At 38.8% G+C, this 17069-nt stretch overlaps 1 protein-coding gene across 3 annotated transcripts in view; it reads right to left on the bottom strand.

Annotated features, from left to right (window-relative positions):
* The window catches only part of CAB39 (calcium binding protein 39), an 81342-nt gene that overhangs the window by 30765 nt on the left and 33508 nt on the right, over positions 1 to 17069 (bottom strand). For all 3 annotated transcript variants that reach the window (XM_054983590.1, XM_054983592.1, XM_054983591.1), the window contains exon 2: positions 7052 to 7204. In XM_054983590.1, coding sequence (XP_054839565.1) covers positions 7052 to 7165 — 114 coding nt within the window. In that variant the 5' untranslated portion in view covers positions 7166 to 7204. The remainder of the gene's footprint in view (positions 1 to 7051; positions 7205 to 17069) is intronic.

The following is a 17069-nucleotide window of genomic DNA, read 5'->3' as shown; positions in this document are numbered from 1 at the left end:
TGCATAGAAAAAGTCAGCTAGAGAACAATGAAGTATCTTAACTCAATTAACTTACTGGATTTCTACCACTAATTCAATATTTAACCCTTTCAGATTGGACTCACCCACCACCCTTTGGGGTGATGAATCAACTCCTTCCAGAACCAGTCTCATTGCTTCCCTGCTAGTGAGTGAACAGCCTGCCCTCTCTAGGCAGAGTATTACATGCTTTCTCTCAGCTCTGTCTCAACTAATGGCTCCTGCTCCTCCCTCCCCAAGTCAATGCCTGGGGGTTGGAGGGTGCCGGGGAAATGTAGGCCTGTAGCAAGGCCTGAGACCTGTTTGTGAGGAATAGGCTGTCACAAGCCCCACAGACCACTCCATTCCTCAGTCTCAGATCATGACATTTCACATATACAATGCATGAAATAAAAGGCCCTTTAATATAAAAGCTTAAAACTAAAGGAAACATTTCAGGTAGCACAACAGCAGCAGGTGCTATTTAAGGTTGGACGTTCCTCTTGTTGACAACACAGCCAACAAAGGATTGAAGTGTCAGCTTGTGCAACCCAGAGCTGCAGTTCCTCTGAAAAAGTTAGTGTCCAGCTGGGCAGTACTACTTGATCACTGTCTGTAAAAGGAAGCTCTGGTTTCATCAGTTAAGTGTAGCACTTACAAACTGGGTTTGTTTTCCAGCTGTAACTTTTTTTTAGAAAGCTAGGTCAGGTCATTCTTCAATCACATTTAGGCTGAATTGTTAACAATGTGTTTTATTAAAGAGATTTCCTTTGCTGAATGATCTGCATATGCTGCTGCTTCTGTTTGGACAGAATTGCAAGCACTGCTAAAAAGACCTTGAGAATAGGCTGCAGATCTATTCTAAAACAATTTTTATGTGTTTGAAAAATATATAATTTCTTTCAATAATTTCTTTCAATTTGATAATGCCTCCAAAAATCTTCTATTTTTAAAAATAATCACATGGTTAAATAGAAGCACTCATGAACTATTCATATTATTTCTACTTCCAGACTCATCTATAGAATTATTAAACCATAATAGAATTATGAAATCACCTTCTGCCACCAACTTTCCTTCTGAAACTCAATAACTGGCTTTCAATTCACTTATAGACAAAATTCAAAGTGCTAGTTTTAAAGCCATAAAGGTATCTTGGAGACTTGTTGCTTTATGAACCTGTCTAATTAAAGACTCTCAGTAAAGGCCCTATTGTTAAATAGTGTTTTTGCTGTTATGATACCAAGTCAGTGAAACTGCCTCCCTGTGTGAGTGTGTTGGGCAGTGACAGTTTTTAGCTTTAACCACTAGCGCAGACAATATCTTCTCAGTAATAGGAGATGATGTGTTTTGCCCATCACACTTTTGTCTATTTTAGTGTTGTTACTTTTGAATGTTATAGTATTTTATTTCTTTCAATTACTGCATTTGTGGTTTTGGTATTTAAATATGGTTATTTTAATATGGAAGTGTACAGGATGCTTTAAAATCTTTAAACATAAATACAGAACTGATCTCTTCAATAACAATGAGTATTGTAGTAGCTGGATGCGTACAAAGATAGGATAATGTGCCTACTGAGAGAAAAGATTTGTATCAACAGCAATATAATCATATGCATGACTATGCATTTAGCAATTCTCTTTAGCTGGGATTCCTACCAGGCTAGTAAAACCAGCTAGATAGTCTTGAGAACCCTCAAACAAGTATCTAGCAAGCAAAAACCAAAATCCTGCACTCTTCCCTATATGATTAGTTAAAGGTCCAGGTGGAATGATAATGTTATCCTATTGTGAATGGCATAAACAAGCAAAACACCAATCCCTTGACTAAATATGAATTCATTATTCCCAAAGTGATTTTAACTCTGGTTCCAGATGCAGGTGACTTTAGCGTCAAGGTAATTTAATTTCCCCCCCTCCCTTCCAAGAGCTAAATAATTACAAACCACTAGGGTGATATTCTCAATCCAGTACTTCACAACAACTCTTTCTCTTTCACAAGAGGCAGTTTAGACAGTGTCACATTATAGTAGGGAAGACCATTCACATTTATTCTTTTTTGGAAATAAAAGCCAGCCTTTTAATTTCTTAAGTATTCCCTAGTTACCATCAATCTGCTATTGCTGAAAATTTAATATTCAACAGGTATTACCTTTACAGGCCATCACATTTTTTTTTAGAAGCACAACCAATCAATATAGGTAACCTAATTCCTCTCATTCTGCTCTGAAAGTCCAACCTCATAGAAGATCACAGTGAGGTGCAGAGAAGGTTTTGTTTTACTTTTCAGCTGTGCTCACTGACAGACTGAAAGCTTAGCTGCACAGTGTAAATATTTTTCCGCAGCATTCTTTAAAAAAAAAAACCTATTTAAACTGAGCCACATTTTAAACCCTTCGCAAGCAAACAAATTAAAATAAAGTGAACAAATGACTCCATAATTAAGTGAAAGGACTGGACTGTGAATGTTGAAATGCTAGTTTCTGGGGTGTCATTTTCAGTCTATCTTCAACGATAAGCTCTTTTAAAGTTGCTTTAAATTAAGAACATCAACAAAAATATGTAAATTAGGAGACAGTGACTTTGTACTTTTAGCTCAGAAGAGAATACATGCCACAAGTTAGAGAATTTTGAAAATTCTGAAATTTTGAAATTACTGAAAATCAATAAAGGTTTAGATATAAGTTGTTTTTTTAAAAAAAAAACCCTTCCCTTGTAATTTTCAAATCATGACTGCTTGGCTCATATGTGCAAGCTGTTGAAGGAATGCCTCAGGTTTAAAATTCACAACTAATCACTTCAAAATAATGTGTAACTTTTTGTGATCTTGCATTGGAAGCCTCCCACAGTCACTAAAAGCATATACAGGTTGAGCATCAGTTCTCTACACTCAATGGTAAGGCTGATTGACACCGAGAAACTTCCATCTTACTCCAATCCCTGCACACCCTTAATCTTCCCCAATGGTTCCATTATGCATATTCTGTGTACAGTACTTTTAAAAAAATATTTATCACTGACTACTACCATACAACTCCCTGAAGTAACTTTCACTTTTAACCAAATAATTTTTAAAAATCAATAAACAGGAAAGTCAGCAATATAATAAAAATACTCACAACCTTAAAGTCATTTTCCTAAAAATTCAACAAAAACAATTTAAAAATCCAATACAAAGTAAAATCCAATACAAAGTAAATGGACCACCCCCCAAACATCAACCAAAATCCTAGGGGAAAACTTTCACCTTACAGCTAAAACTAAATGAACTTGGTACAATGTGAACAGCTTTAGGCAGCAGGTTTCAGAACTGAAGCATTACCACAGAGAAGGTCCTGCCTCTGGTGGCTACCTAGCTCAACCCCCAAAATGGGGGACACACAAAGGGTGGCCTGTGTAGAAAACCTTAACTGACAGGCAAACTCATATGGCAGCAAAGGTTCTTTGGATATCCTGTTCCTTGACTGTTCAGGGATTTAAAGAGAAGAACTAGCATTTTGAATTGCTTCTGAAACGTCAACTACAACCAGTGTTGCTCTCACAAGAATGATGAAATACGTCTCCTATCAGTCAATCTTGCTGCTGCATTGCACCAACTGCAGCTTTCACATAGAGAACACCACAATAATAGATTAGCTGCAACAGAGTCAGACAGTGACCAGGGGCTAACTTGTCTAGTTTTTTGGGATACTTCTCAGGTTATTCAGTCCGAGGGTGTGGACATGATCCCTGGCTGTTTGAGACCTACCATAACCGAGGGGCAATTAATGCTTGCTTGAGAGAGAGGGTGACTGATTCAGCCCTGAAACAGGATCTGATACATCAACTATATTCATAAAAACTTCCTTAACACTGCAATTTCAGTGATGTTAATCAATGGAGGCTGGGAAGAACCATTTGAGTTACAGCTGTTAAGACATAAGAACACCTATATGCTGATGAATATATTGATGAAAGCCTTCTGTTACTTGGACACAGCTATCCATTCCTAGCATAAAACTGGAATAACCATAACTGATATTTTAACTAATACAAATAACCATAACTAATATATTTAACTAACACAAAACCAATCTGCATTCAAAAGCTGTGGGAACCATAACAATGTCAACTTCAGTCAACAAAAGAATGAAAGCAACACACACACACATATGCACAGCCCCACCCACCCCCATTAAAAGAAAGCAGAATGAACTCAAAGCAGCAAACATACACACACAGCCCCACCCACCCACTCCCCCAATGAAAATAAAACAGAATGAACTCAAAGCAGCACATACACAGACAGAAATCCCTTAATGAAATGAAAGCAGAATGAACTCAAAGGAGCTTAGCTTCCTCTACAGAGCCTGCCCCAGCAGCTCTGCTTGCACTCTCTCTCTCTGAGGAATGGAACACAAGCAGAATGAACTCAAAGCAGCTAAGCCTCGTCTGCAGAGTACGTGCTGGGCCCAGCTCTCTCACTCACTCACAGAGAAATGGGGAAAAAGCAGAATGAACTCAAAGCAGCTTACCCTCCTCTGCAGAGCCCATGCCAGGCCCCAGCTCCCTCCCTCTTTCACTCACAGAGGAATGTAAAAAAAGCAGAATGAACTCAAAGCAGCTAAACCTCCACTGCAGAGCCCACACCAGGCCCCAGCTTGCTCTCTCTCTCTCTCTCTCTCTCTCACTCACTCAAAATGTAAAAAAAGCAGAATGAACTCAAAGCAGCAAAGCCTCCTCAGCACAGCCCGTGTCTGCTTGCACTCTCTCACTCACTCACTCATGAAAGCACAATGAACTCAAAGCAACTAAACCTCCTCTGCAGAGCCCGCAGGGCCGAAGGAGGAAGGAATCACGTGGGCAGATTCTAGAGTGGCCAGAACACCATTCCAGAGTTCCCCCTCAAAAAAAGCCCTGGTTATAATTATCTGAGTTCAGGGAAGGCTTCTTTAGGTTTTCAAAAATGGTCTTCTTCAAGGCAGTATGCAATATCCTGGCCTTCACAGAAACATTCATTACCTACTGTACCTAAAAGGACACCTAAATAGCTCCAGTTACATGCAGACTTAAGGTGGACAAGGATTATTACAGCAGGCAACACTTTTAAGCCAGTTTTCCACAAGTGTTCCACAAGTGTTAACATTCATTAACCGCCAGTCTCTTCCTCTCTTCTAACATAACTGGAGCAAAGCAATACAGAAGGCTTGTAGTTCCACTTATTTCAGACAACCTTAGCTCTTCACAGGCTTATTATTATCAAGAAATACAAATTGTGGGACCCTCCCCCCACCGAGTCTGCCTCCAGCTGGTATTCCGTACTCTTAGAGTTTGACAACAAACTGGTTATTTTGGATTTTGCAGCTTACTTCAAATCAATTCAGTTTTCCAACATGGAGTATTTCAGGAATGTGCACCTGTTTCAAAACTATTTGTAATCCCCCTCAGGGGCACACAATAACAGGGTGAGGGTGGGGAGAAAGGACTGAATTAAGAAGCTATCTACATTTAAAGTTGATCAACAATTTGGGGATCATCTTGAAGTATTAAAAAAATTTAGGGAATGAGAAAATACTTGTTATTTCTAGCCTCTGTAAAAATAGCTTCTTAAAAGACAGTGCTGAGGCTATGACAAGGTCTCCCATTCTTAAACCACTACGGTACCTAATGGTAATTCAAAGTACTATGGGTGCAGGAACCAGAGGAAAGATTGCAGAAGGAAGTGCAAAGGCAGTGGTTCTCTTCTTTTTACAAAGTGAATTATCCTTTTTAAAAAATCTCTATAAATGCTGTCTGGAATTGGCATTAAAATTTCTGAGAGAATGTTATCCTCTGAGAGAAACATTAACCCAGGGGTTGGGGAGGTGGTGAGAGGGGAGAAGAATCCTGATTCAGAAGCCAAATAAGGTTTCTTTTCCCACCTGCTTTTCATATGAGCATCAGCTGCTGAGAGGAGAGAGGAATAGCTAAATAAAAATTTAGCTCCCCTGATTACACTGTAGCTAATTTCTGCTCCACATCAGGGAGGCAGTGGGGAAAAAGTAAAGTTTACACATGTGTACACTATTGCCTCAGAGTCATTTGTATGGCTGTTTTATGCAGTGTTGAATAACTTGAAATATTTCTGTAGGTTATAAAATATGGCATTTGAACTCAAAGAATAACTTTTCACCATAACAATTGCATTAAATGACAACAGAAAGACTTAGCTGGAGAAAATTCTGGGATAAGCTACAGCCAGATGGCTTGAGAAGATTACTATATTCCACCTGACTGGTAAGTTTAATTAAATGCTAGAGAATAACCTCCATTCTATGTACATGTAAATAGATATTTTAACTGAAGTTGAAATAATCAGAGTTAACAGGCCCCTAAAAGTATATAATTGTATACTACAGGATCTCTGTTGTGCACCACTATTATTGTACTATCAAAGTTTTTCTTAGAATGAACAACATGCGCCTTAACATTTACATCAGATCAACAACCAAGAGCTGGAGAAAGACTCTGCAACTAACAAGTAGCTGGTCTGGCATAAGGGAGAATCAAGTGACAATGGTGGTGCAAGCCATGTAAGCCATGAACACTTACATGGTTCAAGAAAACAGGTTCTGATGAAGGCCTTGAAGGTGAGGGGAAATGCATCCTTTTCTCCTAACAGGGCTTAAAGCAGCTGAGGGAGGGTATTTTCAATCAGGAAAATGGTGTGAGGAAGCAATCAGCCCTCCTTCCAGTCTCAGTGCCCCAGTCTATAGCTGGGGGGTGCAACTGCTTTTTATAGTCAGGCATGATGTCTCAATCACTAAAGTATCATGATTGGCCCTAACTTTCTGTGGTTGGAAACTACAAGATTCCCCTATGTACAAACAGGCTTTTGGAAAGCAATGTAAAGAATCAGTTAAGACATGGCTGGCTAGAAGTGTAGCTTCCAGGAGAGAATGTGTTCTCAGTAATCTATGCACAAGAATTAAGAAGTCCTGCACATTGCTCTTCCTTCTCACTTCTGCAGGGTCAAACTTTTAATAAAACAGATAGATTCACACACACACTCCAAAAAGAAATGCAAAACATACCTTTTCTACTTTCTTATCAGAAATATCTTGTTTTTCTAGAACTGCCATACTCTCTTTCAGATTCTTCACTACATCTGCAGGAGACTTGTGTGATTTGCCAAAGGGAAATGGCATGATGGCAAACGTATCTTTCTTCTAAAATTGCTTCTTCACCTGCAACAAAAAAAAACCCCACAATAGATGCAGTAAACCAACACTAGTATCAGTGAACAAGAACACACGGTCCCAAAAAACTATTTTTCAGAGCTGAACCTAAAGTCTTCTGAACTACAAAAACAGAACACCCACCAAATCATAACAAGAACCAGTAATTTTTCAGTAAAAAAGTCTTGAGCTAGAGCACCGCTGGAGGAAAACTCAAAGTGAGGCTGACTGAACACAGCACAGAGCCCATATTAGAGCCTATTCTGTAATAGTGTTTGCAAAAAAAGGGCAACATTTCTCCACCCCAATTGCATCTGCTTGTAATGGTCCAGCTGAGCTGTTCTGTGTGGTTTGGGGTTAAAACATAACGGAAGAGTGCCAGTCTTTGCCTATTCTCTTGCTGAAGGCCAGGATTTGGAAAAGAGATTGCATGGGTCACCTTGGTTGATCATGTCATGTCTGTGCCCCATCCATGCCATTATTTGATGCTGACCTGTTATTCTGAACCAGTGTTTACTGCTGTACTTTGATGTCATATTGCCAATGTCGTAACTGCTTTGCTTTCACAGGCTTACTGAAGCTGCAGGTGTCTTATCTAACGGCTTTGGGAGCTCTCAGTGCTTCTGACCTTGTACACTGCTCGCTCCCATGAATTACTGTGTTTCAACTTTAATCTCCTGCTTTCTCAGTGTCTAGATAGTTAAAATATGTGAGACATTCTTAGGATGGGTTCATGCCAAAAGTTATGTTTTACTGATGGAAGGAGGGAAAGGAGTAATTGTGTTCTTTAAGAGGAATGATTTTCCCACAGGTTGCCATTCCTGCCAACCTGTTATTACTGCTTAGTTGCTTACCTTGCTTCTGAGTAATCCTATGGACATATCTCTGGAAATGATCTGATTCCTGAATAAAACCTTTTAACCAAGAACCTGGATTCTTGCTGTAATGGTACGGGGGTCTATCTGCCATAGCCTGTCATCCATAGTCTGACAGATGACCTTTACCAAGAACTAGACAGGGGCAGTTTGACCCTGGTAGTCTTGCTGGACTTCTCAGTGGCCTTCAATCCCATCACCCATGGTATCCTTTTGATACAATCGCCCATGGTATCTCGAGCTCTGGGACTAAGGGGCACTATGTTACAGTGGTTCGAGTCCTATCAGGGAGATTGGTCTCAGACGGTTATGCTAGAGGATTCCTGACTGGCCTGTGGGGTTCTGCAAGGTTCAATCTTATTCCCAATGTTGTTTGCTATCTATATGAAGGCAGAAAGTAGCAGAAAGGCAGACCAGGAACTTGAGATCTCTCCTGCCTTGGATGGGGTTATATTTCCCTTGAAATGTCAGATTCACAGCTTGGGAGTGCTGCTCGACACAACAGTCACTTTAGAAAATGAGGTGGCTGCAGTGGTTTGGAGTTCTTTTGCTGAGCTTCGGTTGGTGTGTCAGCGCTGCCAGTTCCTGGCTTATTCAGATATTGCCACGTGATCCATGCCCTAGTTTGGACTATTGCATTGTGCTCTACTTGGAGCTACTCTTGAGGAATGTTTAGAAGCAGCAGCTAGTGTAGGCTGTGGCTAGACTACTGGTTGGACCAGCTATCAGGAGCATGTGACCCCAATATTACAGCAATTACACTAGTTATGTCGGTTTTGGCCTTTAAAGCCCTATATGATTCACAACCAAGGTATCTGGATTGTCTTCTCTCCTATGTTCTTGCCTGGGAACTGAGATCACAGGGAGAAGCCCCCTTGACTGTCACATCATCTAAAGAAGCTCACCTGGTGGGTACATGAAAGAGGCTCTTTTTGGTGGCAGCACCATGATTATGGAACAGCATTTCAAGTGAAGTCCTTGGTCCCTTCACTATTAATCTTCAGGAGGCAGCTAAAGGTGTTTTTATTTAGGACTGATTTAAATTAATGTTGTATTTACGATACTGGCAGTCCTAAACTGAGTTGTTTTTAAACTCTGTATCTGCTATTGTTTTTAATCATCATCATCAATTTATTCTGCTTATATTGTCACAGACCTTAAGCATAATTAAACATGATTAAAATCAAATACAAATATAAATCACCAAATAGCAATACATTAAAAATATGAGATCTACAGAGTAAAAAGTGAATAGTAAATAATAATGCTTTATAAAATAGATTTTTAAAAACCCATATAGTTAAGATTCAGTATTTAAATATAAAGGAGAATTAAAACACTTTACAGATTCTAAGTGCAAATGACAATACAGAATCCCTCCTGAAAACTAGTTTAGGACTAATTTTGGCATTTCAACTAAATTCTAATTGCCAAAAATTTTGCCACCGAGACAGCTGTTTCCAGATTAATGTTCACCAGTAAATAAGGGATCACCCACAGCTCCAATGGGAGATGGCATTTAAATAAAATAGGGAATATTCAATAGGACCCAAGAGCAGTCCATTGAGAACAAAATAATGACAAGTGGGCCAAAGTCTCTATTGCATCAGACGCACAAGGTCTGTCTGAATAAGAAATTTGGGTAAATCGCCCCATTAGTCCCACTGGTGGGAAAGCATTTAATCTTGCAAGAGTAAAAGCAAATCTGTAAGTGGGAATTGTGAGATAGCTTAAATATACAGGAGGATTTAATGGAGGAGGAAGCCTTAAAGCGAGAAGTGAACAAACAGGTCTAGCTCGGGCAACTGTACTATTTCTATCCACATTGAAAGCCTTCCACTTAATCAATCTCCTAGCCTCTTGATGAGTTACCTTATTAAGCATCAGGAGAGGGAAACCAAGCAAACCCAGCTTCTCATCTATCAATCTTAACGAAATATAGGTGAAGGAGACCCCCAGACAATGGAACAGAAAAAAGAACCTTCAGTTTTATTTTAAAAATGGCCAACCAGGCTCTTAATTCCATGGAGCATTGTGCTAGCTCCAACCTAAGAGCAGTTCCGAGTGTTTTTATTTATATTGTAAGCAACCTTGCTTTTCTGCATGGTAGAAAAGCTGCTAACAAATAAAAAATAAATTTCTAATTTTAACCAGAATCAAACTTTTACCAAAATCTTTACTGATTAAACAGACATTACTAGTTGTCAAGACAACAGAAGCATTATGGTGCTACTGCCTATTATAAAAATTGAGTTTCCAATTAAGCTGATTACACAAAATGCATCATTTTATTATTTTAGGCTAACAACTAGCTGCAAACCTTATTTGATGAACAAAACTGAGCCACAGCTAAATTTTCTATATATGTGTAATTGCACTCATCACAAGTGGTGCTCACTTAGAAAAAGATTTTTGACAACAGTATGGCCTTAACATTTAAGTGAACAAGGCAGTCTCTGGTCCAGAGTATGAGCTTTTGAAAGTCAAAGCGCCCTTTGTCTGGACCCAATCTTGTCCTTCTACTACAGACCAATACAGATACCCCATCTGAAACCAAGGCAGTCTCTGTTCATCTGGTACATTTCTCCAATCCATAAACATACCACATGTACCATATACATACCACAGCACCACATAAATTTAGATAAGATTCTTTTATAATGCATGTATCCGTCCAACAATTTTATGCTTTATAGTTTGCAAAAGAGAATCCAACTTACAAATTTTTTTTTGAAAAATCAGTATGAGTAACAAAATCCCCCTGAAGTGCTTGAAAACTAGATCAGAATTATTCCAAACATGAGAAGCATTCTGTATCCTAGCAAACCTTTCTAGGCAATATTTACAGTTACCATGTCAAGTATATAATAGAGAACAATGAACGCTTCACCAACCCCTATATGAAATGTGTATATAATAATTAATAGTTCCTTAAATTACTTTATGGGTGAACTTTTAGCGCTCTTGATCATATAATAAGAGAACACAAAACTCTGTACTTCAAAAATGCTGACGGTGTGCTATTTCTTCAGCAAACAAAAAACAGCTGAAGCTGACAGAGCAGAATGCCATTAAAATGAAGAGCTGTTTCCACCTGACACATGTCAACAAGCCCATAGCCTGGCTCAGGAAGCAAACAAACACTACCCAGTTTACAATCAATGTAAACAAAATCCAGGTCTAATAGCATCTTAAAGACCAACATGTAAACAAAAACCTCATTTAAATCTATATATGGGATGGGCAGTGGAATATGGCCCAATTGCATGATATTGTGCATTCACAATTCTAAGTTTGAATATTTATCAGCAGTTCAGATTTTTCAGCAATTTAGATTTCAACGGTTCTGAAGCCACTGTTTGCAAATCAGAACCCAGAAAGAACAACACATAGCAGGATTTCTCTCTAATGGGGTGAATGTGACAGCTTAACAATTCTACGTACAAAAAGTCTGTATTAGTTATATTTTTCTACCTAACCTTTCCTAATAGCAACCAACTACGTTTCTTATGAGTCAGAATCCAGACTAACTTGCTTTCCCCACAGCTACAAAGCAGTTGCAGGGAATGGCATTTTCAAGGTCTACAGGAGCCTGATTTACCTTGGGCCTGCAGTACAATGGTGGAAGGGCTCCCCCTCCACTATTTTTCTGAACCAAAATGGCTAGGTGGGGGAGAAGCTTTTTGTCCCATTTTGAAGCTGCCTGTGCAGTATTTCATGGCTTGGGGAAATGGCACAGGAGGGAAGGCAGGTGTGCCACATCCCCCCTGCATACCTTTAAAATGCTGTTCTCTGGAGCTGCAGTGTACGCATGTGGGGAAAGCAAGTCATGTGCAGGCTTTTAACATTACAACAAATTGTGAAAGTGTATAGCAGTCACTTGTACCTCCACTTAACGTTCTAAGTTTACATCCTACAACATGCAGCACATCCTCTGTGAAACTATAGAAGCTCCACGCCCTTTGAAACTTGTATGTCCTGCTGCAGGTGAGATCAGAGGGAGTAACTGTCAGGGTTACAACAGAAATGCAAAAGACACGATCACCTTTTGTAGATTCTCTCTCTCTTTTTTTAAATAAAATTTTATTGGTGAGTGGAAAAAAAGAAAAATTTCCAAGTTTAATACATATAATCCCATTTTTTTTACTCTATCCCCCACCCTTTTCCTCCCCCCTCCCTGTCGACTTCCAACAGCTTTCCAACCCTTAACCCTTCTTATTACTTAAATCTATTTCATTTATATTATCTACCACCTATAAATCATAATATCTCTTACTCTAAGCACATTCTAATTCTTTTACATAAACTCTATCAAATATACTATCAATATGGTGTATATCATATACCACTCAATGTAGCATAACACAGTGTAGTATAATATATAGCAAGGATCACAATATCTCTTACTTTAAACATATTCTATTTCTTTTAAACATATACTCTATCAGATATACTATCAATATAGTATATATTATAAAACATATATTGTATGCTATGCCACCAATGTAGCACAGCACACAACATAATATAACACAACAACATAGTATAGTATAAAATCTGATCCACTAACCCATCATAATGTATTGTATATAATATACCAAATTAATATGTCTGTTTAACTATTCTCATTGTCCCATGTATTCTAAGTAAAATTCCCCTAAATATTATACTAGCTTAGATTATAATTACATTCCCCCTAAATGGTAAGATCACTTCTCTCTTCCCTTTACAACATTGTTCTTTAAAAATTCTCAAACTGCCACAGTTCTCCTTTCACATCCCATTTTTTTCCCAAAAAATTGTTTCAATTTCCCCCAATCAACAATATATTGTCCTAGGTCAAGATCTTTAAGTTTCCTTGTCATTTTGTCCACTTCCGCCATGTACAGCAATTTATAAATCCAGTCTTCTACAGTTGGTATTTCTTGTGTCTTCCATTTCTGCGCATACAAAAGTCTTGCCACTGCAGTCATGTAAAATAACAATGTTCTATACTGCATTGGAACTGCCTCCATTCCCAAGTTCAGTAGCAGCAATTCTGGGTTCTTATTTATTTGAATTTGTAAAATCTCATTAATTACTTCGATTATTTCTCCCCAGTACTGCTTAGCTACTTCACATGTCCACCACATATGGTATAATGATCCTTCATGCTTTTTACATTTCCAGCATTTGTCTGACATATTAGTATTTCCTAGTGCAATTTTCTTTGGTGTTAAATACCATCTGTAAATCATTTTGTACACATTCTCTTTAATGTTCATACAAGTTGAAATCTTCACTGTATTTTTCCATAAATGCTCCCACGCCTCCATCGTTATTTCTTTATGAAAATTTATTGCCCACTTCACCATCTGGACTTTTACTGTTTCGTCCGCCGTAAACCATTTTAAAAGTAATTTATAAATCCTAGATATTTCTTTCTTGCCTTCTTGTAGTATCACTTCCTCCAGCTCCGAATTTTCCAGTCTTATACCTCCTCTCAGGCAGTCCGCATTATAAAGATCTCTGATCTGTCTGTACTGAAACCATCCATAACAAGGAGACAATTCTTCTTCTGCTTTTATTCTCAGCTTTGAATATTGTATTTGTGTAATCTTGTAGGTTAGGCATTGCTGTTCGTTATCAACAGTTCTCGGATCTATTACTTCATACGGAACCACCCATGAAGGAATTCCATCTTCCATATACACCTTGTATTTCTTCCAGACCGTGAAGAGGCTTCTCCGAATGTAATGATGCAAAAACATAGAATCCACTTTTACTTTGTCATACCACGTGTACGCATGCCATCCAAATATTTTTTTATGTCCCTCCAGGGCCAGCAACTTACGGTTTTTTAGCGTTATCCAATCTTTCAACCATACAAGACATATTGCTTCGTGATATAGTCTTATATTGGGCAGTTGCAAGCCACCTCTTTCCTTCGCATCTTGTAGAACCTTCATTTTCACTCATGGTTTCTTGCCTGCCCACACAAAGTCTGAAATTTTCCTTTGCCATTTATCGAATTGTTTGGAGTCTCGGATAATTGGAATAGTTTGCAACAAGAACATCACACGTGGTAAAACATTCATTTTTACTGCTGCTATTCTTCCCAGCCATGATAAATTCAGTTTGTTCCATTTTATTAAATCTCTCTCTATTTGTATCCACAGTTTCTCATAATTATTTTAAAACAAGTCTATGTTTTTCGCAGTCAGTTCAATACCAAGATATTTTACTTTGTTGGTTACCTCACAGTCTGTAGATTCTCTTAATGTAAGAAATGACTTGAAGAGGGATTGGCCCAATGATCATGTTGCAAAACAAAACATGACTGAAAATTGTATTTATTTAACAAATAAAGAGCAACATTCAAAGAGTGATATGCAACTGTTTGTGCTACTTCTGCAGAATTTTAAAAAACACTTTAATAGCAGACCACCATAGCATGAACTGATTCTGAATTTCAAAAGTCCAAGGGCTTCGCTATACAACAAGTCCCAAAATACCTTAGCTGCAAAGAATTAGCTTTATGATTCTTTAGATTCTAGACATAACTTTGTTGACTAAGTTTCTTGGGTGTGTATCCTAAATAAATATCCTTATCAGACAGGTTTCTAAAAATCTCTTAAGGCTATTTTAAGCTCGGGCGCCAAACCTTGTTTCCAATTCTGCCCCTCTTCATTCATTGTAAAGATGGCCTTGACATGCACATTGCTTTCTTCTAGTAGCATGGTCTTTTTGGTTCACTGAAAGACACTGGTCTTCCATGAGTAGACACTCCTATCCCTGGAGGAACATAGTCCACAAAGGAAGATCACAAAGGAAGAGAAAATGGCGCAAGCACAAATGGAAGCAAGGCTTAGGGTCCAAGTTCAACAAGATACTTGCAGAGCAAACCCTCCATCTACTTCATAATTACACTTTTGCTTTAAAAGTGGTAGTTCAAGGTGTCACTAAGGGCATTTGACAATTTATTACACAAAAAAGTATGCACACCCAGAAATCTGCACATGTAAGCAACAAGTAAAAACCAAAGAATTATTTATTCATCACTGACATGTATATGTTTCAATAATCAAAAGGAAATAAGAACATAAGAGAAGCCATGTTGGATCAGGCCAATGGCACATCCAGTCCAACACTCTGTGTTACACAGTGGCCAAAAACCAGGTGTCCTCAGAAGGTCTGTCAGTGGGGAAGGGACACTAGAAGCCCTCCCACTGATTGTCCCCCCAAACACCAAAAATAAAGAGCATCACTGCCCTAGACAGAGAGTTCCATCTATACCTTGTGGCTAATAGCCACTGATGGACCTCTCCTCCATATGTTTATCCAATCCCCTCTTGAAGCTGTCTATGCTTGAAGCTGCCACCACCTCCTGAGGCAGTGAATTCCATGTGTTAATCCCCCTTTGGGTGAAGAAGTACTTCCTTTTATCCGTTCTAACCCGACTGCTCAGCAATTTCATTGAGTGCCCACGAGTTCTTGTATTGTGAAAAAGGGAGAAAAATACTTCTCTCTCTACCTTCTCTATTCCATGCATAATCTTGTAAACCTCTATCATGTCACCCCGCAGTTGTCATTTCTCCAAGATAAAGAGCCCCATGAGCTTTAACCTTTCTTCATAGGAGAAGTGTTCTCTCCCTTTAATCATTCTAGTTGCCCTTTTCTGCACTTTTCCCAGTGCTATAATATCTTTTTTGAGGTGTGGTGACCAGAATTGTACACAGTATTCCAAATGAGGCCGATTTATACAGGGGCATTATGATACTAGCTGATTTGTTTTCAGTTCTCTTCCTAATAATTCCCAGGATAGTGTTGGCCTTTTTTCTGCCGTCGCACACTGTATCGACATTTTCAGTGAGTTATACACCATGACTCCAAAATCTCTCTTGTTCAGTCTCCGCCAGTTTGGATCCCATCATCGTGTATTTATATTCGGGATTTTTGGCCCCAATGTGCATTACTTTGCACTTGGCCACGTTGAACCTCATTTGCCACGTTGACTCCCACTCGTCCAGCCTCGACAGATCCCTTTGGAATGCCTCACAATCCTCCCTGGTTCTCACCACCCTGAACAATTTAGTGTCATCAGCAAACTTAGCTACTTCACAGCTTACTCCCAACTCCAAATCCATAATGTATAAATACTTCTATTTTTTTTTAACAAAACCCACTATTCTGTTCAAGTACACAACAGCATATAATCCAATGTACTCATCTACTCCACTGAACTCTTATTACAGTAGACATCCCTACAAAGCATGGCTACTTGTAGCAGACAAAGCTGGTAAAATGTGCGTCAGTACAGAGTGTACTTAGGCTGTTTATGTAAATTCATGTGTGGTTACAGTGGAGGAATGGGCTATAGATAAAGCTAAGCTGATCTATGTCAAGTTTACTGTCCTAAATAAAGTGACATTTCCCTGCAACTAAGAGAAATGCCTGTGTTCCACATCAGATGCAATTAAATATCCCATATTTTTCAGAGATGTGTATGTTAGGTCACTGCTATACATGGAGTGATATTCCCAAGTTGTGACAGAATGCACTTTAAAGAAGGTTTCCTAGGTGCAGCAATCAGAGAACTGGAAGAGTTAATAACTGCCTGGAATGAGAGCTTGATTGACAGGCTGCTCCCTCCTCTCTGACTGGCCAGTCAGAATAAGCCTTCAGGATGACAGTTGCTGACAGGATTTAGTGTTCAGAAAGAGTGTGAGTTCCCTGTGAGTCTGACAGGGAAGGTTAGACAGGTTCCCCTCTGGAGTGAGGAAAAGAAACCTTTTGCCCTAACTGTAACATCATTGTCCTGAAGAAGAATTCTAGTTAAGAATTCCAAGTATAAAGGCCAGCACAAAATGAAACCTGTTTATACAGCCACAACAGAAGAGTGATTGGGTAGTGAGGAGAGATTCCCAATCAAGCCAAGTGAAGAAGGGTTATAATCTTCTTAGGAAAAGAAGATTAATTTCTGCCAAATGTATAAAGGGGGTCAGGCTGTGAGGAGGATC

Source organism: Eublepharis macularius, chromosome 6 (genome assembly GCF_028583425.1).
Source record: "Eublepharis macularius isolate TG4126 chromosome 6, MPM_Emac_v1.0, whole genome shotgun sequence".
Lineage (NCBI taxonomy): Eukaryota > Metazoa > Chordata > Lepidosauria > Squamata > Eublepharidae > Eublepharis > Eublepharis macularius.
The sequence above is the reverse complement of the archived record's forward strand: the minus strand, read 5'-3'. Positions and strand labels throughout refer to the sequence as shown.